We start from the raw sequence: 27961 nt of genomic DNA on the forward strand, positions 1-27961 counted from the left end.
TTGTAACACCCCTATAGCTAGGTAGGCAGATATTACTATTCCCATTTACAGATGGTGAGACATGGCCAGAAAAGTTATTTGACTTATCTGTGATCACAGCTGTGGAGACATTATCACTGTTGGGATTGGAATTTAGGAGTTTCAAGCTTTTAAATCTATTCTTAGACCAGACAATGACACCTCTCACCAGCAGTTAGAGATCTGTCAGAGGAAGCCTGCACAGACCTACAAAATAAAAATTACATATTCTAAAAAAATCTCTCTAATTTGGTAATCTTTATTGAGTGAGTTTCTTTGGATTCTAGTTAGAACACTCATCATTAAAGCAGCAGTTTTTCAGATAATCATACGTTAGCTTATTAAGCAAAATAAAATAACAATTCTTTTTCATGATGTCCCTACTACATAAAGCTTGTTTTTAGCAGATGTTGATACAAAACAGTTAGCAGAGAGGGTGGTGAAATAGGTGGAGCATTTTCCAGCTGTGTTTTATTTAATGTATGACTGTTGTGATACTATGCAGACTGAAACCAGATATATCCATGGAACAGCTGCCTTCCTTGAACCACGTTAATTTTCTCATGAGATAGAGAACTCAGTTTGGTGTTGACTATGAATATTTACATTTCACACATTTTATATGTGTGTTTGTGTGTGTAGATAATGAATGTATATGTATATAATAAATACATATTTATATCTAGATACTAGTTTATTTCATCAGATCCTGATTTCTCTCAATCTTTCTAATCTATAGTTATCTAAAGAGTAAGAAAGCTCACAGCATATAATTTTTCATTTTGGCTAAGTTATGTATCATGTAATTTTAAAATTAAGAAATTTTCTTGTGATGTATTTGATTGCCATTTCACTTTTATCATGTACGTCTGTCTGAACTTTGTTTTCCACGTTTTGGTTCAAAGTAATTGGCTGCATTCAATGCTAAGTGATCATATTTAATTTTCTTTCCTGTGAATCGTACTGGCTTTGATTGAACAGTCAAGATTTTCAAAAATAGGAGCCTAAAGTTAGGTTTGATTTTTCAAAAGCTGTGAGAACCCAGGAAATCCCACTGAAGTCAGTGGAAGATGGTGAGTCTCAGCACTTTTAAAAAAAAAAAAAAAAAAAAATCCGGCACATGAGCATTTGCTTGAGTACTTTTCCACATCTGGATTTTTAAGAACTATTTGTTATAATAATTTAATTTATGTTGGTATAGCCATAATGAACTGGAAGCTGAGAGATGTGAAAACACAGTGCTCACTCTTCAGAGCTCATTTATATTGTTTAAATTTTATATTGTGGTAGCATCTACTGGCCAACCAGCACAGGGCCCCTTGTGCTACATTCATATAGTAAATGACAGTCTGTGTCTCAGAGAGCTTACAGTCTAAAAAGAAAGGACTGATGGACGAGACAGACATTTGGGTCAGGGTGGGGAATGAAGTAACGTAGGATGTGTGCAGTTCTAACCAATCAGGAGCAATAATCATAACTCCCTGCCTCTATAGCCATTATCAGGTTGCAGTTTATTATATTTATTACAGAGAAGAAGAAGGTGGCTTTGTGGATTTTGACTCAGGGTTTTGGTTTTTTTGTGTGTGTGTATGGGAAGAAGCACAGAAATGTTTGTGAGGGAGAAGCACATAAGTAGGGGTTGAAGCTGCCATTGAATGCTGCCATTATTGGCAGAGCACAATCTTGATTTCCTAGAACTATAAATCTGTTAAATAGGGCAGAGATAAGTGGTGGAGGGCTCTAAAATAAAGATTTATGTTTGATGCAGTGGAAGGAGACAAAATGGGTGCAGCAAGCCAAGATGATGATGATCCTGGTTACAGAGTATATAATGGACTTCTGAGGGGTGGGGTGGTTGACATCAAGATTAGAGAGAGGAGATTACAGTGGTTGAGGCATATGGTGATGAGAGCCCGAAGAAGAGTCTCAGTAGTCTGAACAGACAGGAAAGGTCTAATCTTTTAACTATTATGTAGGCACAGGCACAAGATTTGGATATGACTTGAATGTGTGGATCTTGGGTGAGGGTTTAGTCAAGGATGATGTTCAGATTACAGGTTTAGTGGCTGGGAGGATGGGGTGTTGTTCATAGTCATTGAGGAAATTGAGGAAAGTTATGAAGGCTGGGCAAAGAAACTCAGTTTTGGCCACGGTGAGCTTAAATTGCCAGCTGGACATCCACAAGGAAATATCAGAAAGACAAAATGCAGGATTGGATGGAGAGTGACAGATTTGTAGTGGGGAATTAATTTTGTGATTTGTTGAGATGAAGGTGATATTTGAAGTCATACCTGTGGATAAGAGCATGTAGAAATAAAGGTGTGGAGAAAGAAGAGCCAAGGGTTAAGGATGCCCCAAACCATGGTGGACACCCACTGAAATTGGGAGAGAGGAAGAGAAGAATGCATCAAAGGAGACAGTGAAGAGGTGATCAGATGGGTCAGAGGAGGACCCAGGAGAGGATGGTGCCTCAAAAGCCAATGGAGGGCATGATTTCAAGAAGTATATAGTAGTTGGCTGTCTCAAAGGCTGCTGAAAGACCAAAGAGAATGGGGATGAAGCAGAGGTGTTGGGATTTGGCCAGGAAGAGGTCCATTGAGACTTTGGTGTGGACAAGGTGGAAACCAGATTGGAGGAGAGGAACTCAAGACAGTGATTTGAAGGTGAAGGAGAGAGGGAGACAGGGCCGCAGTTGAAGAGTCAGGTAGGTAAAGTATTTTTCTGTAATGGAGAGGAGTCTTGAGAAGAGTGAGAGATTGAGGAGAAGGGAAGGGGGTGAGGGAGAGAGTGGAGGCAAGGAAGATAAGGAGGCAGGATGGGATGGAGTCAGTGGGGGGGGCAAATGGAGGGGTTAGAAGAGGAGAAAAGAATACAAGAAGCCTCAGTATTGGTGATGGGGGCCAGGGAGTAGGAGGAGAGTGATAGGAGGGACAGGAATGGAGATGGTGGGGTGAAAATACGTCATGTTAGAACTTGTCAGTTTTCTCTTTGAAAAAGTCTGAGATCCTGAGCAGAGAGGGGAATGTGTGCAGGAATGGGGGAGGATTTAAAGGGGGAGTTGAAGGTGGCAAAGAAGTTGCTGGCATTACAGGTATGATAATCAGGATGATGAAGTAGAATTGTTTGGCTAGGAGAATGGCAGAACTGAAGAAGGAGAGAACAGATTTGTAGAATGGGAAGTCAGCTAAGTCACAGGATTTGCAATAAAAAAATGGTTTTTAGGGGTGATCCAGGGCTGGGTCAGCCAGGGGAATCTTGCAATGGAGGGGGTGGAGAAGAGTGTAGAATGAAGGGAATCATCAAATGTGTCAGTAGAGTAGAAGGAAAAGAGGTCTGGGAGTTGAAGAAAATTCATTTTCAATTAGTTGGAAGTCATGGAAAGACCAGATGGTGGGGAGAGAGGGAGGGGCACAAATGGACAGTGTTGAAAGGGACCAGATGGTGGGCAAGGGAAAACGGCAGTGGAGAGGTCAGAGAGAGAAATGTTTGGTAAAGATCAAATCAAGTGAGTGGCTATTTTATTGAGTTTGAGAGTTGACCTAAGTCTGAAGTTCAAATGAGGAGGGAAGTTGAAGTTACTGAACATGAATGTGGAAAACTGAGAGGAAGATGCAAAGCTGGAATTCAAAATCAGAGAGGAAGGTGGGTGGAGAGGAGCCAGGAGGGTGGTAGATGACGGGGAGTGGGAGGGAAGGAAGAAATGGGGAGGGAGGAAGGGTTTGGAAGCAACAGTAGAGGAGAAACCCGACACCCCCATCACCTTCCTTTGGGGAAGATTCTATGACGATTCTATAATCTGCAGAGACAAGATAGATGAAGATTATATAGTTTCTTGCTATGTATTTGGAGAATCCCTAACTCAGTGGGCCCTGGAGACTGATTGGGATATATTAGCATTACCACAGTATTATTAATAATAAATAAAAAGATAATGATTTAAATGAAGTGAGAGAGAAAGAAGGACTAATAGATTTTTGGGAAGCCATTCCAAGCATATTAGATAGCATGGAACAAGTCTAAAAAATTCAGGTTAAAAAACGTAAATACACATCAAAGCCCAAATATTTTATGCAAATATTTTTAAAAAAATATAAATACTTATTCAGAAATTGTACTGTAAAACACCAAAGCACATCTTTAAGAAGGTTTGTTTATTACAAGTTGTAATCTGTCTTTCTCCTGTTTAGCTTAAATGTAGTGCTGATGCATCTTGTGATGAAGTGCAGTAACATGCATTATTCTCTTCAAAGTATCTTGCCAGACACTACTCTGGTGGCTGCAGCGGTTTTATTAATATCAACATTTGTTATACTTGCACCCAGACTTCAATCAGGATTAGGGCCCCATTATGCTGGGTATTGTGTAAATCTGTTTAAAAGACAGTCTCTTCCTGGAAAAGCTTACAGTCTACAGCTGTAGTCTTGCAAGCTGCTCCATGTGGGAAGTGCTCTGTACTGTATGGTGTTCCATTGACTTCAGTGGGACACCAGATGGGCACAGTGGTCCACCTGCATGGAGCAACTGGCAGGATAAAACCTCCAGATTTAAGTTGATGCAGCAGGAGGGTTGTAAGAAAGTCTCTAAATCCTGTATGTTTTCCTTAACTTTATAGAAAGCAGTGTCATTAAGGAATGGTTTAAATTTACCCACTCACCCTCAAGCAGTTCTAAATTATGCCATTGGAAATTGAATTTTAGTGCACCAGAACGGCACCTTGCAGAGGCACTGAGATCTTGATTTGAAAGATGTTAATGTAACTGGAGGATGCTTTACAAAATATCTCTTACCCTGAAAGTTCCCAAGGTCTGCTGCGTAGAAGTTGATATTGCCATAAAATGTTAATTGCCCAATTTATTTAGGACTCTAGGACTGTTTCTGAAGTAAGCGCCAGATTAAACCAAATGCAGTGCTTACTTCCTTACATTTGAATGAAACCATATGTTTTGACAGAATATCTTTCCATTGCTTAACAATGTGCAGAAACATTTACTCTAATTTGAATGATTAAAATCTAATATTTTCGTATTTTGGAAAAAACAGTCCACAATTTGCAACTTGTAACTGCAGATTCACAATTTATGAAGGTGAAGTCAGAAATTACTGCTTTTTCGTATGTAAACTTCATAATAAGTAGTACAAATTATTTGAAGCAGATAACTTTGAGATTTGACAGTTTTGCAGTTTTTACTAATGTATATGTATAGCTTTCAAATTTGTGTGTGTTAATGGTCACTGGTGAATCATAAACTTTAAGATTAACATGAAAGAGAAGGAGGGAAAAAATGCCAACAGGTAAATAAATGTGACAGAGACTGCCAAAAAGAATGTGTTCAAGAAGGTTTAGTATTTTACTTAACTTATTTCCCTTCTTCCTCCTTCATGCCCTATAATGGGTAGGCAACCTATGGCACGCATATCAAAGGCAGCACGCAAGCTGATTTTCAGTGACACTCACACTGCTTGGGTCCTGGCCACCGGTCGGGGGGGCTCTGCATTTTAATTTAATTTTAAATGAAGCTTCTTAAAAATTTTTAAAACTTTATTTACTTTACATACAACAATAGTTTAGCTATATATTATAGACTTATAGAAAGAGACCTTCTAAAAATGTTAAAATGTATTACTGGCACGCAAAACCTTAAATTAGAGTGAATAAATGAAGACTCGGCATACCACGTGTGAAAGGTTGCCGACCCCTGCCCTATAAGTTAACAGGATTCTCGCTCTCTTCTGTTTGTATTTCCATTGTTTGTGTATTTCACGAGCTGCTTCCCTCTCCACTCAGTGTTGGAACACAATATAAATAAAAATAGGATGTTCTCCTGGAAGGTGCTGAGCTTCTCATATGAGGTTCTAAGCACCATTCAGGCCTGTTTAAGGCAATGGAAGTTGAGTGCACTTAGCAGCTCTTCTCATTGTAGGACTGGGCCCAACATATTCTGGGTGGAAGAGCTTTGCTGACTTGTAGTCAGGGCAGTGGGGAAAGATGGGACAAAATCTTACTTAATTTTTAAATAAACAAAACAACTCCCACCCTCCCTAGCAATTTACTTTCTAGCACCCTGATAACCCAGTTTGGTTTTCTAGAGATTTTTTGTTTCAAATTTTTATATTTAAAAATTGTAGTAAAATAACCTGAGTATGCTTCAGATAGGTAAACTGGGCTCATAAAAGCCAACAGTCTCTGTTTGCCAGAAGCTGAGAATGGGCGACAGGTGGTGGATGGATCAATTGATGATTACCTGTTCTGTTCATTCCCTCTGGGGCACCTGGCATTGGCCACTGTCAGAAGACAGGATACTGGGCTAGATCGACCTTTGGTCTGATCCAGTATGGCTGTTCTTATGTTCCTTGTACAATATTTGTGATAAAACATTTGTTCTTTTAGTTTTAGCTGAGTGTACCATGATTACCTCATAAACAGGATGCACTCTCAACTTATTTAAATATTTCAGTGTGTTGCAAAATACAAACCTTACTACACACACACACACACACACGCGCGCGCGCGCGTCTTGGGAAAATCAAATAAATGAAACAATTAGTAGATCACAGTGCCAACCAGTAGGATATATTGTGTACAAGCACAGAAGTAGTATTAGTAAAACAAACATTACTGTTCCTTTCTTGGAGAAATGTGTGTTTCTCTTTATGGAATTCGTGTAAGTTGTAAACACTTATTTAGCAGGAAATCATATTAATTTGTCTTGGCCATCTGATAAATCAGTTGAAAGCTGTAATTTTTTGGTCATCATTAAGATCTTTTATTTAACCACAGACACTGTAGTTTAATGTAGATATCTGCTTATTATTACTCAGACTCTACAGTATCTTTTAGACTTATTAAAATGGGGTGTCAGTTTTGTGTGTGGGCTTTGAAGACTTACAAAGATCGTGAGAAATGGCATTTGAATAATGGTTGAAGTAATTTTGTGGCAGCTGCACTATAGTTCTCTATATGTCCTCTGAAAACTTGCCCATGACTGTTGCTTGCTGAAAATAGTTAAAAGAATATTTCTAGTTTACATGATGCTATTCAGGTTTTTTGTAAGTGCTATGTTTGCATGGGCAAATTTAGAGAGACCTACAGACTGAAACAGTGGCGTTATAGTAATGTTAATATTTTGTCAGGCATAAGGTTTTAACAAGATTTCCATATGAGAGAAACTTATCATAGTTCAGTCAGTTCTTTTTTGAAGGAAAAAACCAAACCCCACAACCCTTTGACAGTAGCTGGGCAAGTCTATTTGGAAGCAATCAATATTTTTAATGAGAGAGGCAAGAGAGTGTTTTCCAGCTTAGACTAAGAAATATATTTTTTGCAAGTATTTAGAAAGGGGAAATATCTTAAATGTTGACACACAAAACGGCTAGCAAGGCAAGTTATTTTAGTGGCATGGGTTAGTTACTAGTTTATGAAAAAAAGCATAGGGACATTGCTTTTGTATGCTTGAACATTTTCCACGTGTAATGTAAAAACCAAAAGGAGGTACTGTCCAGCAACTTTTCTTTTATTAGTGATATTTATCATTGTTTGTTGGCCAAAAAGGACTTTTGTCTGAGATATGAAGTTTGACAGTACAGCCAAAGGTTCAGAGGAGACTTAATTTTTAAAACTGTTAGGAGAATATTTTGCAATACTATTGAGAACCCATGTTCCCAAAATAGGATTTTTGAAGTTTCTCTTGATTGATTCATTTTAAATAGTTTGAAACTATTTGGTATAGTTAATTCTGTCTGTGAGAAATCAGTAGATGGATGAGAAAGCAAAGGCAAAAGGCATTCTTGTCAGTGTGTCCTAGATCACAGCCTTTTGTAACACTGGCCATCCAGTCGACTTGCCCTCTTTATCTGCAACTCCATTTAATCAAGTGTTTCAGGTGTTTTAGCCCAATTGTCTTCCCTGAGACCTTTAGATAAAATAATTGAATTTATGTGAATCAGCTTCTTACATCACTTTCAATGGAGAAAAGGGCCAGAGGTCTTTCACTTCCTGTTTGGTTATACCAGCCTGTGAATTGTTACAGTTAGTCTCTGTTGTTTTAAAAAAATGATTAACCGCCTCTCCCCTCAAAATTGAGAATTCATCAGATCAAGCTTTTCACATATGGTTCTTAAATTTTTTAGCATTGAAATAAATCTTTGTGAAAGAGCTTCATAATATGGCGGCAGGGTTCCTCACCACAGGGCAATATAAAGATGCAGTTATTGAAATTAAGGATGATAAAAGATCTGTTACATCATCGATTCTTTTACTCATCCAGGATTGTTTCCCACATTATATTTTCTCACTGCTGCTTGAAAAAGCTGTAGATTAAAGAAAAATCTGTATTCAGTACTATTCAGAAATGCTACTATACTATGGCAGTGTGGAAAATCACTACTGGAATGTCTATATAAAATGTATAAACTACTGTTACTGGGTATAGGAGGACACATGACTGCGATTTTGGCAAAGAAATTAGAAAAATGGAAACAATGAAAAAATACACAGACATTTAGTACAGTTGAAAAAATGATCTATACACAGTGGATAAAGAAATATCACAATGTTCATAACCAATGATCACAGAAGTAGGAAAAATTGTACAAAGGAATCTTAAACGTGCTGCTAATGCTTGAAAACATGTTTGAGAGGGAAAATAAGATTGCAGAGAAGGGTGAAATAATCATGGATAAACTCTAAGACCTAAAGTTTTATGAATCTTGTTTGGCATTGCTGAGACCACTTCTGGAATAATGTGTCTACTTCCACCATTTAAAAAGGATGTTGAAAAACTGAAGAGTTCAGAAAAGGGCTAGAAGAATAATTCAAGATGTGGTAAGCACACATTACAGAGACTTAAGGAGTTTAGTATATTTAGGTTACTGAAGGGAAGCAATGTGTAATGGTCTATAACAGAGGTGGGCAAACTATGGACCACGGGCCACATCCGGCCCACAGGACCCTTCTACCCGGCCCCTGAGCTCCAGGCTCAGAGGCTAGCCCTTGGCCCCTCTCCTGCAGTTCCCCCTCCCCCGCAGCCTCAGCTCACTGCACCACCAGCGCAATCCTCTGGGCGGCGGGGCTGTGAGCTCTTGCCAGGCAGCGCAGCTGCAGAGCCGCGGCCTGACCCGGTGGCATGGCTGGCTCCAGCCAGGTGGCACTGCTGCCTGTCCTGGTGCTCTGGGCAGCGTGGCTGTAGCGCCGCCAGCCACCAGTGCTCCAGGCAGTGCAGTAAGGGTGCAGGAAGCGGGGGTTGGACAGAGGACAGGGGAGTTCAGGGTGGTGGTCAGAGGGTGGGGGTGTGGATTAGGGGTCAGGGCAGTCAGAGGGCAGGGAACAGGGGGGTTGAATGGGGGCAGGAGTCCCAGAGGGGCACTCAGGAAGGAGAGGGGGGCCGTCAGGGGCAGGAGTTCCATGGGTGGTCAAGGAGAAGGGGTGGTTGGATGGGACAGGGGTCCCGGGGGGGGGTAGGGGGGGCAATCAGGAATGAGAGGAGGGGTTGGATGGGGTGGCAGGGGGACAGCCAGGGGCAGGAGGTCCGGGGGCGGTCGGGGACAGGAAGGGTTGGATGGGACAGGGGTCCCGGGGCAGGCCGTCAGGGGGTAAGAAGCAGTGGAGGTCAGATAGAGGGTGAGGGCCGGGCCACGCCTGGCTGTTTGGGGCGGCACAGCCTCCCCTAACCAGCCCTCCATACAATTTTGGAAACCTGATGTTGCCGTCAGGCCAAAGAGTTTGCCCACCCCTGGTCTGTAACAACTTACCTAGGAAGAAGATACCACATGGCTCTTTAATCTAACAGACATAACCATATCCAGTATTGGGAGTTGGAGTTAGAGGTAGATAATACAATTAAATATCTTTCCCAGAGTTTGCAGAGATTGAGGCATGGATGAGAGCAAGATTAATATGTCTTCATCCAAATAAAACATAGGTGATACCGGTACGTTTGAAAAAGAAATTGGAAGATATGGCAAAACTATTGTCCCTCTCTGACTGAGGTTATATCTTGGCTTTATGTCAGTTGTGATCACAGTTCTGATTACGTTACCAAGTCTCTCTGGATGTGATCACCATTCATTGTGAACTGTGACAGCTTTTTTCAGGTACCACATTTTCTCTTTGCCCCCATAATTTATATCTTTGTCACCGCAGAATGAGACTATTGTAACATCTTGTATCTATTCAAAAGCTACAAATACTGCAGAATACAGCAGCACATTTATTAAATGAAACACATTGCCGTGAGCGTCTTGCTCTCGTGATTCATAATTTACATTGATGTCTGTGTGTTTCCTGGTAAAATTTTTGGTATTCACTTATAAACACCTACGTGGATTGGAATCCCCCTGCAACTCCCTTTTGGGTCAGGACCCTCAATTTAAGAAACGCTGGTCTCTCCCATGAAATCTGTATGGTATAGGATAAAAGCACGCAAAAGATTTCACAGTGGGAGGCCAGATTTCATGGTCCGTGACACGTTTTTCATGGCCATGAATTTGGTAGGGCCCTAATCATAGCACACGCAGCCCCAGGGAGGGCACGGGGGTTCAGGAGCAAGGGATAGAGAATGGAGCAGGGACCAAGCAGCTGCCCTTCAAGGAAGGGGAACAGCAGAGCTCCTGGCTCAGCATGGCTGTGGGAGAGGGGTAAGGACCCCCCAACATCCTGACAGCTAGGAGCTGCCTCCTGCCTGTCAGCTTTTGGTCCCGGCTCTGGGCAAGCTCCATGCAGCAAGGAGGAGTTGGAGCAGGAGCCAGCTGCCACCCACGAGAGGAGCAGAAACAGGGAGCATGCTTGGCCAGGCAGTAATGGTGCTTCCAGCTGCTGCGCTGGCTTCCTGCAGCACTGCTCCTCCACCGCTGGGAACTCTGGGATATATCCAGAGAACTTTCTGGACCTGAGTCAAGCTGAGGTCCAGGAAAGCAATAGGGTGCAGACCCTAGGTCCCAGCTTAACACGGGCTTGGATCCTTTAGCCCTGCGGGGTCCTGGGACCCTAGGTTTGAGCCCTTGATTAGCACTATTGATGTATGGGTGGAAGGGGGTTCGGGTTGAGCCCGGGCTCAAGCCTGGACTTATCTTACTGCGTAGACATACTCAAAGAGAACATAAAGTTGGAAATGAGTGAACAATAAAGGGAAAAGTCAGCTTGTGTGGAGCATAGGGGGTGAAAGGGTATATAGGGGAGAGGAGGTCAGAGATGTAGGTAGGGGAATAACTGTGTATGGTTGTGTGTTTGCAGCTGGAATATAGCAGAATATTGCAAAATATTAATAAGTAATCTCTTTTTGCTGCAGTTCTATAATTCAATAAGAGATTAGCACAGTAAAAAACTTCCTAAGTGTCTTACAGGCCCCACTTTCTACACCATTCACCTCAAATTTAATGTCTCTGTTTTTAAAATAGCTTGAAAATGTTAGGGACAAAAAGAAAAAGGGGAAAAAGACCTTGGCTAGAACAAATCTGTTGTGTTTAAAAAAGCATTAGAAACTTGGAAAATCATCAACTAACTGAAACGTATCCTTGAAATATGGTCAAAAGTTCAAAAGTTTAATTTATTTTTTGTATCATTGTGTTAATCTGAACGTGCCTTGAATTTCTGAAGTATAACATAACTTTATATGCATCACCATGTCTAGCTCCTTCCTTCTAGGATTGACAAATGTGTTTTATTTGGGATAGTGGTTTTTTGCAATGTGAATCCCTGTTCCCTTGCTTCTGGATAGAGACCACTTATTTGTGGGAAACAGCTTTTTCAATTCCTGGTCATCTCCTGTCTTCATTATACTCCAACCATCATCTCCTCCTCTCCGACTTCAGTACTTCCAATGTTGTTCCCCTTCAATCCGTCCAAACTTTGTGCACAGAATATATTCCTTACTTGCTGCTCTGATCATGTTGCTTCCCTTTTTGAATCCTCTCTGGCTTCCTCTTACTTTTTAATTTCATTATCATCTTAAAACTCTGCAAAAGTGTGCTCCTGCCTATGTTGCTGCTCTCACTTCGCCCTGTTACCCCATCTCTCATTTTTGATACCTCATTGGAACTTCCTCCTTTTCTTATGTGCCAGCTATGCTCCTTGTCTCTTTGCCGATTATTCCTTAATGCACATGTCAACCATAAGGCCAATTGACTCTAATTTGCTGAACAAGTGTGTTTTGGTGTGCTACAGAACACACAAAGCTTGTCTCATTAAATGTAGCCTCTAGTTATCTGGTGCATTACATGCTTGAATTATCATGGCTTTTTTAAATTGTAACCTCCCTTGGGTAGGGATCTGCGTCTTACTCTCTGTTTTCTACAGTGCTGCAAACACTGTTGGCGTTCAGTAAATTATCATAGCATATTTTGGCCTTATCCATTGATTTATTTACACCTAATCTGTTCATAAATTAGAGCAAGGTTTACCTTGTATTCTATGAATAGTTCATTCATTCTGATCAAGATATATGGTATGAAACCTTTAAAATGTCATGTGGAAGTCATAAAGACATCCTCCGTGGACCCCAGAATTCTTTTGCTAGGACTAAAATTAAATACTTTCAGAAGGAAAGAATGTGTTACTGTAGATTTTGCTGAAATGTGCTAAAACTGTCACTATTGTCAAATATTTGGGGACTTGACATGACATGAACTGTCTATATAACACAAATGGCACTCCACAATGATGGGTAGATTTAGGCTTAGGTAACTGAGTGTATAGGTGTGTGTTTATGAAGCATTTGGTGATACTTTTTAAAACTAAGGGGTGGGGGAAAGCCAACAGGTGCGAAGGAGCACATGGTTTGGACATATCTTAGGGAATCTCCACTTATAGATCCTCCCTTATGTCCTAATAAGGAGGAGAGGATGTAAGATGATAAAATGCAGGTAGGATCTGATGAGAAGCAGTCAAAAGAAAAAAAGTCCCATTCAATTACATCATGTAATGGCAGACAACTAAAAAGTGACAAGTTTTTCAAGTGCTTATATGCCAATGCTAGAAGGCTAAATAATAAGATGGGCGAACGAGAGTGCCTCGTATTAAATGAGGATATTGATATAATAGGTATCACAGAAACTTGGTGGAATGAAGATAATCAATGGGACACAGTAATACCAGGGTACAAAATATATTGGAAGGACAGAACAAGTTGTGTTGATGGAGGCGGGGGGGTGGCACTATATGTGAAAAAAAGCATAGAATCAAATGAAGTAAAATCTTAAATGAACCAAACTGTACCATAGAATCACTATGGATAGTAATTCCATGCTTGAATGATAAGAATATAGCAGTAGGGATATATTACAGACCACCTGATCAGGATGGTGATAGTGACTTTGAAATGCACAGGGAGATTAGAGAATCATTAAGAAAGGATAATAAGACAGAAAATATCATATTGCCTCTATATAAATCCATGGTACACCCACATCTTGAATACTGCGTGCAGAAGTGGTCATCCCATCTCAAAAAAGATATATTGGAATTGGAAAAGGTTCAGAAAAGGGCAACCAAAATTATTAAGGATATGGAACGGCTGCCATATCAGGAGAGATTAATAAGTCTGGGACTTTTCAGCTTGGAAAAGAGGTGACTAAGGGGGGATATGATAGAGGTCTATAAAATCATGACTGGTGTGGAGAAGGTAAATAAGGAAGTGTTATTTACTCCTCATAACACAAGTACTAGGGGTCACCAAATGAAATTAATAGGCAGCAGGTTTACAACAAACAAAAGGAAGTATTTTTTCACAGAACTCACAGTCAACCTGTGGAATTCCTTTCCAGAGGATGTTGTGAAGGCCAAGACTATAACAGGGTTCAAAAAAGAACTAGATAAATTCATGGAGGGTAGGTCCGTCAATGGCTATTAGCCAGTATGGTGTCCCTAGCCTGTGTTTGCCAGAAGCTGGGTGTGGGTGAGAGGGGATGGATCACTTGATGATTACCTGTTCTGTTCATTCCCTCTGGGGCACTTGGCATTGACATTGTCCAGAAGACAGGATACTGGGCTAGATGGACCTTTGGTCTGACCCAGTATGGCCGTTCTTATGATCTGAATTCACCCCCATTCACTAATTGGCCACTAATTTGTTCGCTTAAAGGAAAGACATAAAACAAGAGTTAATGCACAATGTTCAGAAACTGATTCAGAGAGAGGGAGAGAACTGGAATTTTAGCTGTAAATGCAAGCAGTAATGTTAGTAAAAAAAAAAAAAAAAAAAGTTTTGCCAATGATTAGTAAACAAGATTAGGCTATAGTTAAATATGTTAGGAGGCCAGAGGCCAAAAAGTTATTTTCCTTGAAAACTGCATCAACTGTTCCCAGTGTCTGCAAAAACTTTTTGTTCAACCTTCAATCACTTTTAGAGTACTTGATTTAGTATTACAATTCAGGGTTATTTTCTTCAGTAGAGTAATATATTGAGGGTGACTTTGCAGTTAGAAAAACAATCTTTTTACTGAGAAACTGAGCAAATTAGTTTTGAAAGAGAAATGCAGAACCCCAGTGTAGATTTTACACCATTTTCAGGGTGCAGCCTTATTTTATGAGGGATCCTAAAACCTTTAGGCTGGGCAGGTTTGTTGAAAATTGCTACTTTTTTTAAATATTCAAACTTAAGATACCATATATGCTAACTTTTTCCCCCTTCCCATTTTCAACGTTATATTAGCTTGTAAAGGGAAAAACTTGTAAGTATCCCCAGGCACAGAGGCTTTCTGGTTTAACTTCTGTGATTAAATACAAATAAATGTGTCTAAATCTGGGAGCCCTCGGCTAAATATCAAGGGTTGCTCTTCCAGTGCTGAAAGATTCAGTTTAATTGACAGATTAAATTGGCAGTAGTATAAATGTTTTACTCAGAAGCATCTAGATCCTACATTCATTTAGTGGAAATTTTGAGGGTGCAAGATCTAGGTTAGGCCAGATTCTTTTAAATGGTGTGACGGGGCAAGGCCAGATGGAAAAGTAGTGGGAGATAGCTATATTAGCTCCAGGCTAAACAAATCCCTGGTACCAGGATAAGTTAAATGGCAGCTGCTCCAGGTCAATTAAGACACCTGGGGCCAATTAAGAACTTTCCAGAAGGCAGGGAGAATGCTAGGTTGATTGGGACACCTGAAGCCAATCAGGGACTGGCTGCTGAAACTAGTTAAAAGCCTCTCAGTCAGGTCGGGGTGGATGTCAGGAGCTGTGGGAGGAAGTTGTGCTGTTGGAGAGACTGAGCAGTGCACACCATATCAGGCACAAGGAAGGAGGCCCTGAGGTAAGGGTGAAGTGGAGCCTGAGGAAGTGGAGGCTGCTGTGGGGAAGTAGCCCAGAGAATTGTACGTGTCATGTTTCTAAAAGGTCAGCTACCATAGCTGATACTATTAGGGTCCCTGGGCTGGAGCCCGGAGTAGAGGGCGGGCCCAGGCTCCCTCCTTTGGCCCCCACCCCCCGATTAATCACTGAGACTGGGAGACAACAGAGACTGTGCAAGGGAGGATAGCTTCTCCTCACCTCCCTCGCTGGCTTATGATGAAAATGGTTCAGTAGTCTCTGACCCTTGTCTCTAGAGAGAGAAGGGTTACATGGAGGGTTACAGTGAGCCTCTGAGGTTAGCGAAATCCACCAGGAAATGCAGGACCCACGGAGACAAGGACAGAGCTTTGTCACAATGGTTAAATTCCATATCAGTTTGGTGTGATGGTCATTTGGTTATGGTTAATTTATTTGTAAGTATCCATGGTATTTTGCAAACACAAAATAAAGCATTTTAAATTACATGGTAATATTTAATAAATATTGAAGGATATTCATTTCCCAGAATAATTCACAGTGCATCTCAAATATATTATCACACATTCTGAAAACAACCTTTTCGTAGTTGATGTCATAAAATATGTGCTTGGGTGTTTAAGAATTGCACCAACAAAAACTTGTAGTTCTCATTTAAAATCTGCTCAATGTGTAGTGTCCAGAATAAGTATATTAATTTAGAAGTGACAATTTTAAATGTGCTTCCTAAGTGCATTGATTAAACCTAGGTTACACTATTCAGTTTCCAAGTAGTATAAGAAAAATTTACATCATTTCCCAAGCTTTCTTTATGTGTACGTCTAAGATGTACGTGCATTTCCATCACATTTTAGGCAATATTTAGGACTCAATCCTGCAAAAAGCTGAGCAAATGAGCAACTTTACCTGTGTGAATATCTGGGCCCTTAATTTGTAAATATAGTATATTACACACGGAAAACTACGTTAAAAGAACATTAATATTAGTTTGCAAAGTCAAACTCTCTAAAAGTTTGGAAATGTCAGAATCAAGGTTGCCTGTAGAACCTAATTTATCCTACTTGTGCGTATGCATTATGATTCAGTCTTTAATTGCATAATATCATGTTATTTTTTTTTCCACATAACCACTGCCTCATTCAGTGCACAGGATGGATGGTGCTAATTTAATGAACAGTTCTTCAGTTTTTCAATGTGTGGCCCTAGGCCTTATTTACTCCATGCTATTTAAACCTGGAAGACAGAATTATTGAATTTCCTCATAGGCTTTTCTATGTTGCTCATCTTAAAGTGTTTGTGTGCTTCGCAAACATTAATTATCTTCTCCCCAGCCCTGTGAGGTGATAGGGGTGTTACTATCCCCATTTTACAGATGGGGAGCTGAGGCACGGAGACCATTCTATAGACAACCATAATTGTTACATTTCCTAACTTTTGAGTGCTTGACTTTAAAACTTTAGTAATTTTTTAATGTAGTTTGTTGTGTGTAATAACCTAGCTTTTTAAAAAGCAAAGCGATCAAACAGAAATTGCATCATGTGACATTGTATTGTCACCCACATGGGTCCTCAGGAGGGTTGGAAACTTAGGTCCACTGCACAGACCTCTGCCAGTTGAGCTAACAGAGTAACTGATAGCAATAGTAGATCGTCATCCTGTATGTGAACTAGCGCTAGAAGGGGATGAGACACACACTTTGCAGTCGGTTCCACGATAGTTGCTGACAGCAGAGAAATTGAGACACTGAGGAATATTGGGTTCTGCTATAGGCTGCAGAGGGGAGTGTGCTCTAGTGGGTAGAGACCCTTCTGCCCTGTCCCCTCCAATCTGTCTGTTCCAGGCCTGTCTCTTCCTCAACCCTGGCTCCTTTTCTCAGTCCCAATTTCCTTCCAGTCCCAGTCTCTATTCCTGAGGCTTTTCATCCCAGTCTCCTGCCCAGCCAGCCCTTGTTTCCCCTTCCTGTCGAACTGCTTGTGTCCAGCGTCCTATCCAGCGAGTCCCAGTTCCTCACTACCGGCTCTTTGTCCAGTGTCTCTCTTTCTTCTCCAACTAGCTCCTAGCCGCTGTCTCCAGGCTCCTCATCCAATCTCAGTATTTTCTCTCTCCCCGTCTCCGCCCTCCACAAATACCTCCTGGTTCTTTGTCCCAGTCTCCTTGTCTAGCTGGTCCCATTTCTGTTCACCTACTCCTCGCCCCAGTCTCCTTGTCCAACTGGTCCCAGTCTTTCCCTTCTTCCCTCCAGCTCCTCATCCAACCTCAGTGTCTCATCCCCCTAGCCTGTTGGATCTCAGTCTCCACCTCACAAACAGCTCCCAGTCTCATTGTCCAATCAGTCCCAATGTCCTTTCCCTCCAACTCCCAGTCACAGTTTCTCTCTCTACCTCCAATCCCAGTCTAACTAGATTCCTTTTCCCTCATCCTGGTCTTTTGTCCCCACTATATTCAAATCCAACAGCTTTCTCCTCCACGCTAACTGGGTGCCATCAAGGAGTAAAGGGATCATTGAGAGCACAGGAGAGAACCTGCTGTCAGGTCCAGTACCTTGCCCCATCCTGACTCAGATCAGCCAGGAGTTGCAATTACAGGAATCTGAGCTCCCACCATCATGGGTTGGATCCCGGTCTCTCACTGTGTGGAATCTTAGATTTTAACTGTTAAAATTGAAGTTTCTACTGAGCATATGCAAAAGTGTAGTTTTTCAAGGGCTTATAACTTGGCCACATTTGAGTGGATTTTCACAAGGATAGCAAAAGGTATAGACCTGACACATAGGCCACCCTCCATCAAATTTCAAGCACCTGCTCCAATGTATAGGCACACTAAAGTATTTCAGAGAAAAGGTTTCAAAATCTTTTATCATGTTCAAAACACTGTTTCTCACTAGCCTTGTTGTTGGAGACAACTAGATTATTTTGGCTGGAATTTTTTTTAAAAAAATTCAGCCTGAGGCAGACGTCCAACATGAAGAATTTTAACCCAAGTGGTTAAAGTTTGGCAGAATTGTAAGCAAGTGAAAACAGGTCTTATAGTAGGAAGTGGCAGACAACCTTAATTCTAGCTGCCTACGATTAAATTTATCTATGGAATCTTCCATACTGAAGGATTTAAAAACATGCACATGTAAGAATTACTTTTGTCATCTTACATGAACTGTATTCAGGCGCTTTTCTACGTGAACACTTAGTTTATGACCAGTTTGGGTGTGAATCTACCCCACACTAGCCTGGTTCACACTATCTGGTCATGTAGACCCTGCTCACACCCACCAACAGTTTCTTTGTGCACTTTGATTTAGACCAGGGGTTCTCACAACAAATGTTCTGGTGGCCTCAGAGTGCGGCCATCAGCTCTTGCTGGTGGCCGCTCTAACAATTTTTCCTAAAATACTTAATTAACTTTAGGAAAAACAAATGAATATGCACATATACATGTCCAAATCATTGTAATTTATTTATGTAGGATTTTTTTTTGGAGAATCAATAATAAAAATAATGTACAGTTGTCTCTATTCTTTACTGGGCCTAAACAGAATAGAAACACAAATAAGGTGCTTTGCACGTTCTTGTCTTTTTTCTTATTGTTTCTGTTGCTTTTTTTTAGACTTGCTAGCTACTAAGTCTGCTGTGAAAAGTGATATTTATTAACAAACATACAGATATCACTTTTCACTGAAGGCATACTCAGCCCTGGCAATCCCGGGGACAAATTGAGCCCTGGATGGGGAGGTGGGTACAGAGGCAGCAGGAGCCGGGGCAGTGGGGCACTAGGGGAGGCATTGGAGGCCAGAGGTGATGGGAGCAGTGATGAGCTCAGGGAATGGAGCCCAAAGCCCCGTGGCTGGAGCCTTCCACCGGCCACTCCAGGGCTGAAGCCCGACCCCCACCGCCTCTGGGAAAGTGGGGAACTCACCTGCTGCCTGCTCTTCCAGCATTTGTGTGTCCAGAGAGGGGCCTCTGCTTTGCCCCATCCCCCGTCTCCCCACCAATAAGCACCCAGAAGGCTGTGCCTGCAAGAAAAGTCCCTGGAGGGCACATGCGGCCATGGTGGCTGCATCTGAGAAACACTGATCTAGACCCATTTCAAAGCAGGTTAGATCAAAACACACTAAGGAACTGTTAGTGTATATCAGTGGATCCACATGGACAATTAATGCAGCATTGTAATGCAGAGCAGATTTACATCCCAGTTTGCTGCAAACTACATGTTTGTGTAGACAAGCTCCAAGAATGTCAGAAATGCAACTTTGTCTGGGTAGCAAGTAATTTTTCTTTAACAGAGTATAGCTGTACACAACATTTAAGGACAGAAAATAAAGAAGGATGCATTTTCTAAATGAAAGATCCGGGGAATTTAATTAAGTGGAACGTAAGTTTGTGAAAAGTGCTTTGGTATCTTTAATAGCTTGGACCTTTGTTTTAAGCAAGGAAGGGAGAACCTGGGTTTTGTGAAACCTGTACAACTTTTTGTAGTTTGAGGTTTCACAGAACGTTTTTTGAATTTCACAAAATATTTTTCCCTTTTTAATATAAGGAAATTTCAAGACAAAAGCGGATCGTCTTGGTTAAATAAAGGTCTGTTCTATGCAAGCAAAAGATTCATGTATAAAAGTAATTCCTGCCCCTTTTTCTAGGACTATCAGGGGAATATAGTTAAAAAACAAAAATATACAGCATTCCCAAACTTGAGTTTTGCAGGTGCAAAATGGAACTCAAACCTCAGAATATTTGAGTTTTATTCTAAATCTATAACCTATGAGCTTTGGCAGATTCTAAATTTGGCAAAAGAAATTCTCCCAGTCCTCCTTTAAGTCTTATCCAAAATATTTATAATGCATTTTGACATTTTTAAACTGTAAACCTGCTATAGGAGTGATGAGAACTGAGTGTCTTGTAATAAAAAATATTTTAATCACAATCTTTTATTTCTGATCAATGTGAGTTACATGTGGGTATTGATTGTATGTAGATGTGTAATTGTTTTCCTGTACTATAAAATGAAATATAGTAAAAAGTTAAAATGTGCCTTTAAAACCATTATCATCATCGTCGTCGTCATCTATAATGCAAAAGAAACATTTTTAAAAGATTATAGAAATGTGTACTTTTTTCCCCCTCCTTGACTCGAAAATGGTGGGTTTTTTTGTTTTTGTTTTTTTTTTAAAAAAGGCAGGAAATATAATAAAGAGTGCTTAGTGTTGTAAGGACATAAGTATATTCAGTCTGGAAGTAACAAAGTTTTTATATATGTTATTTTCTTGACAAACAGGTTCATACAAAGTTCCACTGCAGGCAGGCACATGCTCCTGGCACTGAAACTTCATGCTTGACGTTTTCCTATGATGGTACTGTCCTTGCTAGTCGAGGAGGTAGGTAAATAAAAAGCTCTTTGATGTATGTTGCTTAATGAAAGATAAGTTTAGGTTTCTGCTAATTATTAACTAATGTGGGAAAGAAATTCTGGCCATTTTAAATCATACCACCTAGAGGTAATTCTTCATACTAGGAAAATAATACATTGAAATCAGAAGTTAGCTATTCTCTGGATTTTTTTTTTAAATCTGAAATACTTCACAAATCTTAATTTTCATTACCATACCTTACTCTAAAATTGTGTTTCATCAGCAGTTCTGAACATGGATGGGGGGAGCATGTCCAACTTTCTAAGGGAGTGCGGCAAGGCTTCTCACTCACTGGGTCACAACATCTCTACTGCCCCTCCGTCATGAATAAATTTGAGTGAGTGACTCTGTGACCTGTTGCACAGGGACGCGGTGCCACTCAGATTTGGTCCAGCCTCTCTTCCATCATAATGGAGGGGCACCTGGGCCAAATTTGAGTGAATGGCTTTGCAATCTGGCACACTGCATCACAGTCCCCATTAGCATTCATCAGTGCTGAAATTAAGGAGTACTGCACTGAAAACGTTGTGGATGTTATGTGCTTTTAAACATTTCCTAGTCTATGCACAACAGGATCAAAAGACTGGTTTATTTAAAGTAGAAGCTCCTTTATTGGAATCACTGTATTAATGGCTCCAGTTCCATATAGATTACATTGGAAAGTCCTGTTTTGTAAGGTGAAGGGAGGGCATGAATCAGAAAATGTTGAGAACACCTGCGGTACATTTATGGAAGGAAATTTATAAAAATAATTAAGGGAAATTGTAGAAGAAAATGATTTAATTTATTTTGCTATGTTTTTATTGTACAAATTCCAATTTTTTTTAATCCAAGCAATAATAATCCACCAAAATCAGAAATTTTAAATTTGAATAAAATAAACACACAAAATTGACTAATAAGAATTTTTCAAAATTAATACAAAGTGTTTAAAAGTATCAATTTTTTTCATTTGTTCTTTGTGGAAAAGCCTCCAACAGTATTCACTTCATATTGTTTACTGTTTATTCTCTCCCCAGTTCACTTGTCTATACACTGTAATTTTTTGTCATTGGATTGTATTTTATCTAATTTGTATTGTAAACACCATGAAAAGGGGAGCTTCTTATTTGCCTGTAAAGTGTTGTCAATCTCTGTGCTCCTGTATAAATAATGACACATTTATAAATGGTTCTCTGAGTCTCCTCTGTTGTTATAGGCTGAGTTTTTCAAAGCTGCCTATCATGCTCTAATTAGACTTTCTCTTTATGCCATTCATTTTCTTCATTTGTCCTTCCACGTGATACCTTCCTTCTGAGGATATTTTCTTAAGTTCCGTATTTGTGAATTTATTAAACTTGCTCAGTAGCCTTTTGCCGCTTTTTACTGTGGTGTTGTACTTCCTTCCCCCATGTTCTTCCCATCCTTATTTGTCCCCAGAATGTGTATCTGGATGATCAGGCATCCAGATGACTAGTCAGACTATGCCTAACTTACTTAATCATCAGTCTATCACATTTCAGTCTAAATTGTATAAAAACTTGATTTATACTATTGCGGGATTTAAGCATAAGAAATGGCTCCTTAGTGTGTTTAAAAATATTACCTTAATATACAGTACTTGCCTGGTTAGATGATTTTTTTAAACTCTATATATCTGCTATACTAAAATGAGAAGGATTCATGCTTTATTTTAAATTCTTTGTTTGGTTAATGTTTTAATACAAGTATTGCTTTGGATCTGTACCAATAAAAGCAGGTGTGGATCCAGCAGTCATAGATTAGCATGAGGATCAAAGAGAGGATCATTGTTTGGGGGAATGGGGACTTTCACTGAAAGCCTGATTGCCTCCCCTGCATCTGATGTAGATTCTGAGTCGGAGATGAGGGAGATGAGGCACAGCTCAGCTGCAGGCACAGGGGAAAAGGAACAGCAGGAGAGTTGCTTATGGGAGTTCCTGGCTTCGTTCTTGTCAGTTATTAGCTAAAAACCTGACAGAAATTTAAGAAAGTGATATTTACACACATTTCATTATTTTAAAAAAGCATGTTTGGCAATGTTTTCTTATCTTAACAATAAAGAGTGATTCAATAGTGTAGCTACTAATCTATCATAAAAATAAAACTGAGTTTTATATGCTGGTATTATATAGAACTTATAGTGAACTTCTCGTCTTGTTTATAAGATAAAAATCTCTGAAAAGTCATGCGTGGATCAATACATTTCTTTGGTGTATCGCCTCAGAGGTGAACAACTCTTAGGTCTGGTGACTCTTAAATAGTCAACTTATAAATGAAAACCAGTGCATCATGACTACATGTAACTAAATTCAATGAAACCTATTCACCTCTGCGCTATCAGATAGCATGTGCAAATATGTGCTACCTGTATGGCTCAGAGATGAATATACTTCTTTTTTCCCCCCTCAATTTTTGTTCATCTCCCATTTAAAATATTTAGAAGGAAAAACTGTTTCATTCAGAACTTCTTGATGAATATGAAGAGATTCCAGATACAGTATTTCTGATTAATACATTTAGAGAGTGTGTAACGATAATATTGGCCATGATTTTTAAAAATTTGGTCTATACAGACTTCTGTTTTGATGAATAGCAAGATGAATTGTTCCTTAAGGTAAATACTGACCAAAGCAAATCTGAAGTTAATATTTGCTTAAGTATATAAACTTGACATTCACCTCAATAAAATGCCAATATTTATTGGCACTAATGGATATTATATAGCTGTCACCAGTTTTTAATATCTGATTTTTAAATCAAGATTGAAATTTTTCTAAAAAATGTCCTCTAGTTCAAACATACATTAATTCAGGGAAGTCTTACAGTCTGTGTTATACAGGAGGTCAGACTAGATGATCATTGTGGTTCCTTCTTGCCTTATAATCTATGAATTTATGGAGCTCAGAGGGCTTTCTGGAAGGATTGGAGTTTTAGCAGCCATAGTTTCTTCATGGATAGAGAAGCAATTATTCTTAAACACAATGCCAAGTGGGATGGTCTGTTGGAAGGGTAAAGTCCGGAGGACCAGATCATCCTGAGAGACATAGAAGATGGTATAAGTGTAGAAATGTGAAATAATTTCTCTCCCAGGTCCATGTTCTGTCATTTAGCTTTTGGCCCATCAGGGGGAGTGATGAGCAGCGTCTGTCTCCTGGGTAGCTCCTTAATTGGCCTTCTCCAGCCTGGTGTGCATGAGCCATTGCACAAGTACAGGGCTGTGACCTTGCCCCCTTTGAGGTGATGTACATTTCAAGGGTGGAGCTCCTGCATTGCTCAGAGAAAACCGTGATGCTCAGGCACGCTTTCATTCCATTTTTCTCACACATGTAAGGGCCAGAAAATATTTAGATGGTGTTAAAGATATGTTTTTGTTTTCATACATTTAATATTTTGATGTTCTCTTATGTTAACCTTTTTATGTAAATAGCTTTCCTGTGTGTTTTAAATAATTTTATCTCATTCTATAAACTTTGTTGTTAGTGCAGAGAAATGAATCTTTTCCAGTGATTTTTGTGATGATTCAGTTATTATCCTTGGATCTGTGCATTCAGAAAGAGACTTGAGGGAAACTGCCACAGCTCTAAAGTGTTGAGCCTTTCAGGCACTAGCACAGCAGCCTTATGCAACACACACTCGGTGACTTAGACTGAGCCACGCATTTCCAGGTCAATTGCTCTCCTGGCTGATGTCAGCAGTGGAGCTCCCTGGAGATTATCACATGGTTCACTTTCCAATTTATGCAGCACTCTTGCTTCACAGTATCTCTCTCACCTGCCTGTATCCTATACAGTCTTCCTGATCAGCATTTTCTCCTGTCCCATCAGCATGTAGGTTCTAACTTGACTGAAGGCTGTTTGCAAAAGACCTATCTTGGCTCAGGAAAAATGAAGGCATTATTCTGGGAGCTCTCTGTTAACTGTGACAAATTTGGATCTAAACCCTAGTAGGAATGACAGTGGCTGATTCCATCATGCTAAGAGTCTGGCCACAAATAATCACATGGACCAGAGAACCTGTTTGTAATCCCACCCTGGGATCCTTGTGCTGCTTATTGGCATGGTAGAAAATAGTCAGAGGCATTGTGTTTCTTGGTAACTATATAAAATCATCACAGCTTCTCAGGAGAAGTCTGCCATAAGCACTGTTCCCTCTAAGCTGTGTGCGTGTGCACAAACACCGCGTGCACAACAATTTGCACAGAAGAAATTTTTTGCGCACACGGCCTGTCAAAAATTAGAGGGAACATTGGCCATAACGACTTAAAATTTTAAGTGGGAAGAAACTGTGATGTGGTATGCTCAAGCCTAATGTGAATTCTTCTGAATGCCCCATTTAAAAAACTGCTTGACTGCCTTCTTTCTTCCTTTGAGGCTAAATTTAAAAACTTATTCCGTTTGGCTTCATCTGGCAGTTATTTTAGTCTGTCATGAACTAGTTGAAGGTAGACTAGTGTTGCTCCAGCCCCAGTAGGAATTGATACATTTAGAAATCATTATTAAATAAACCCTGGTGTTGTGGGATAATAATATAGTAATTTTCCAGGTGGCGGTGACTTCACCTCCAAGTGTGAGTTTGGAGTACCAGTGTCTGATCCACATTCATATTAAATTTTCATTGATAAGGTGGTTCTATGGATGCATCCTAAATTTATTCTAAAGTGTTCTACCTTAATAACCAAGTCATTTTAACAACATTTCTTCCACATAGAATCATAGAATATCAGGGTTGAAAGGGACCTCAGGAGGTCATCTAGTCCAACCCCCTGCTCAAAGCAGGACCAATCCCCAACTAAATCATCCCAGCCAGGGCTTTGTCAAGCCTGACCTTAAAAACTTCTAAGAAAGGAGATTCCACCACCTCCCTAGGTAACGCATTCCAGTGTGTCACCACCCTCCTAGTGAAAAAGTTTTTCCTAATATCCAACCTAAACCTCCCCCACTGCAACTTGAGACCATTACTCCTTGTTCTGTCATCTCCTACCACTGAGAACAGTCTAGATCCATCCTCTTTGGAACCCCCTTTCAGGTAGTTGAAAGCAGCTATCAAATCCCCCCTCATTCTTCTCTTATACAGACTAAACAATCCCAGTTCCCTCAGCCTCTCCTCATAAGTCATGTGTTCCAGTCCCCTAATCATTTTTGTTGCCCTCCGTTGAACGTTTTCCAATTTTTCCACATCTTTCTTGTAATGTGGGGCCCAAAACTGGACACAGTACTCCAGATGAGGCCTCACCAATGTCAAATAGAGGGGAACGATCACGTCCCTCGATCTGCTGGCAATGCCCCTACTTATACATCCCAAAATGCCATTAGCTTTCTTGGCAACGAGGGCACACTGCTGACTCATATCCAGCTTCTCGTCCACCGTAACCCCTAGGTCCTTTTCTGCAGAACTGCTGCCTAGCCATTCGGTCCTTAGTCTGTAGCGGTGCATGGGATTCTTCCATCCTAAGTGCAGGACTCTGCACTTGTCCTTGCTGAACCTCATCAGGTTTCTTTTGGCCCAATCCTCTAATTTGTCTAGGTCCCTCTGTATCCTATCCCTATCCTCCAGCGTACCTACCTCTCCTCCCAGTTTAGTGTCCTCTGCAAACTTGCTGAGGGTGCAATCCACACCATCCTCCAATGCCCATCCCAACAAGACCTTTCTGCAGAAACTGAATGTGAAAATGACCTTGGACTTTTATCTGGAACCGACCAAAGCCCTGCAAAAGTCTTTCTAGCCTCTTCTTTTCACACCAATACAGTAGGTTTTGCTGTTAGCAAGAGAGATATGTCTAAATAACTGTCTGATTGCATTTCTGCATGCTACAGCTTGGCAGGTCTGCAACTTAAAGATCATGTCAAGGCTCATTCCATTAGGGAGAGAGCAGCCTTGGATGCTAGCCTCAGATCTGTCCCTATCCAAGAAATTTGCAAAGCAGCCAAATGGCATTCTTTGCACACATTAACAAAGCACTGGTGCTTTAGTTTTAGCATGTTTCAGAGTAACAGCCGTGTTAGTCTGTATTCATAAAAAGAAAAGGAGTACTTGTGGCACCTTAGAGACTAACCAGTTTATTTGAGCATGAGCTTTCGTGAGCTACAGCTCACTTCATCGGATGCATAGCATATCGTGGAAACTGCAGAAGACATTATATACACACAGAGACCATGAAACAAAACTTCCTCCCACCCCACTCCCCGGCTGGCAACAGCTTATCTAAAGTGATCATCAAGTAGAGCCATTTCCAGCACAAATCCAGGTTTTCTCACCCTTCCCCCCCCCCCCCCCCCCCCCCCCCCCCCACACACACACACATCACACCATCACAGGGCCTAACAACATCAGCCACACTATCAGAGGCTCGTTCACCTGCACATCCACCAATGTGATATATGCCATCATGTGCCAGCAATGCCCCTCTGCCATGTACATTGGTCAAACTGGACAGTCTCTACGTAAAAGAATAAATGGACACAAATCAGATGTCAAGAATTATAACATTCATAAACCAGTCGGAGAACACTTCAATCTCTCTGGTCACGCAATCACAGACATGAGGGTCGCTATCTTAAAGCAAAAAAACTTCAAATCCAGACTCCAGCGAGAAACTGCTGAATTGGAATTCATTTGCAAATTGGATACTATTAATTTGGGCTTGAATAGAGACTGGGAGTGGCTAAGTCATTATGCAAGGTAGCCTGTCTCCCCTTGTTTTTTTCCTGCAAAACCCCCCCCCAAGACGTTCTGGTTAAACTTGGATTATTGCTGTGCACATTGTAAGATGAGCTGTTGCCAGCAGGAGAATGAGTTTGTGTGTGTGGTTTTTGGAAGGGGGGGGTGTGGGGGGGGGTGAGAAAACCTGGATTAGTGCTGGAGGTGACCCACCTTGATTATCATGCGCATTATAAAGAGGGGTTTCAAAGGGGGATGGGCTGTTGCCAGCAGGAGAGTGAGTTTGTATGTGTGTGTGTGGGGGGGGGGGGAAGGGTGAGAAAACCTGGATTTGTGCTGGAAATGGCTCTACTTGATGATCACTTTAGATAAGCTGTTGCCAGCGGGGGAGTGGTGTGGGAGGAAGTTTTGTTTCATGGTCTCTGTGTGTATATAATGTCTTCTGCAGTTTCCACGATATGCTATGCATCCGATGAAGTGAGCTGTAGCTCACGAAAGCTCATGCTCAAATAAACTGGTTAGTCTCTAAGGTGCCACAAGTACTCCTTTTCTTTTTAGTTTTAGCATCTAGACAATAATTATTGTTTTTCATGTTACAGAAACAAACACTTTGGTAGTATTGGGATGGGCACTATTAG

At 40.6% G+C, this 27961-nt stretch overlaps 1 protein-coding gene across 2 annotated transcripts in view; it reads left to right on the plus strand.

The window, feature by feature from the left end:
- WDR70 (WD repeat domain 70) overlaps window positions 1-27961 on the plus strand; it is a 258585-nt gene that overhangs the window by 178186 nt on the left and 52438 nt on the right. For both annotated transcript variants that reach the window (XM_007065736.4, XM_037902696.2), the window contains exon 11: window positions 20534-20633. In XM_007065736.4, coding sequence (XP_007065798.1) covers window positions 20534-20633 — 100 coding nt within the window. The remainder of the gene's footprint in view (window positions 1-20533; window positions 20634-27961) is intronic.

Source organism: Chelonia mydas, chromosome 5, assembly GCF_015237465.2.
Source record: "Chelonia mydas isolate rCheMyd1 chromosome 5, rCheMyd1.pri.v2, whole genome shotgun sequence".
NCBI lineage: Eukaryota > Metazoa > Chordata > Testudines > Cheloniidae > Chelonia > Chelonia mydas.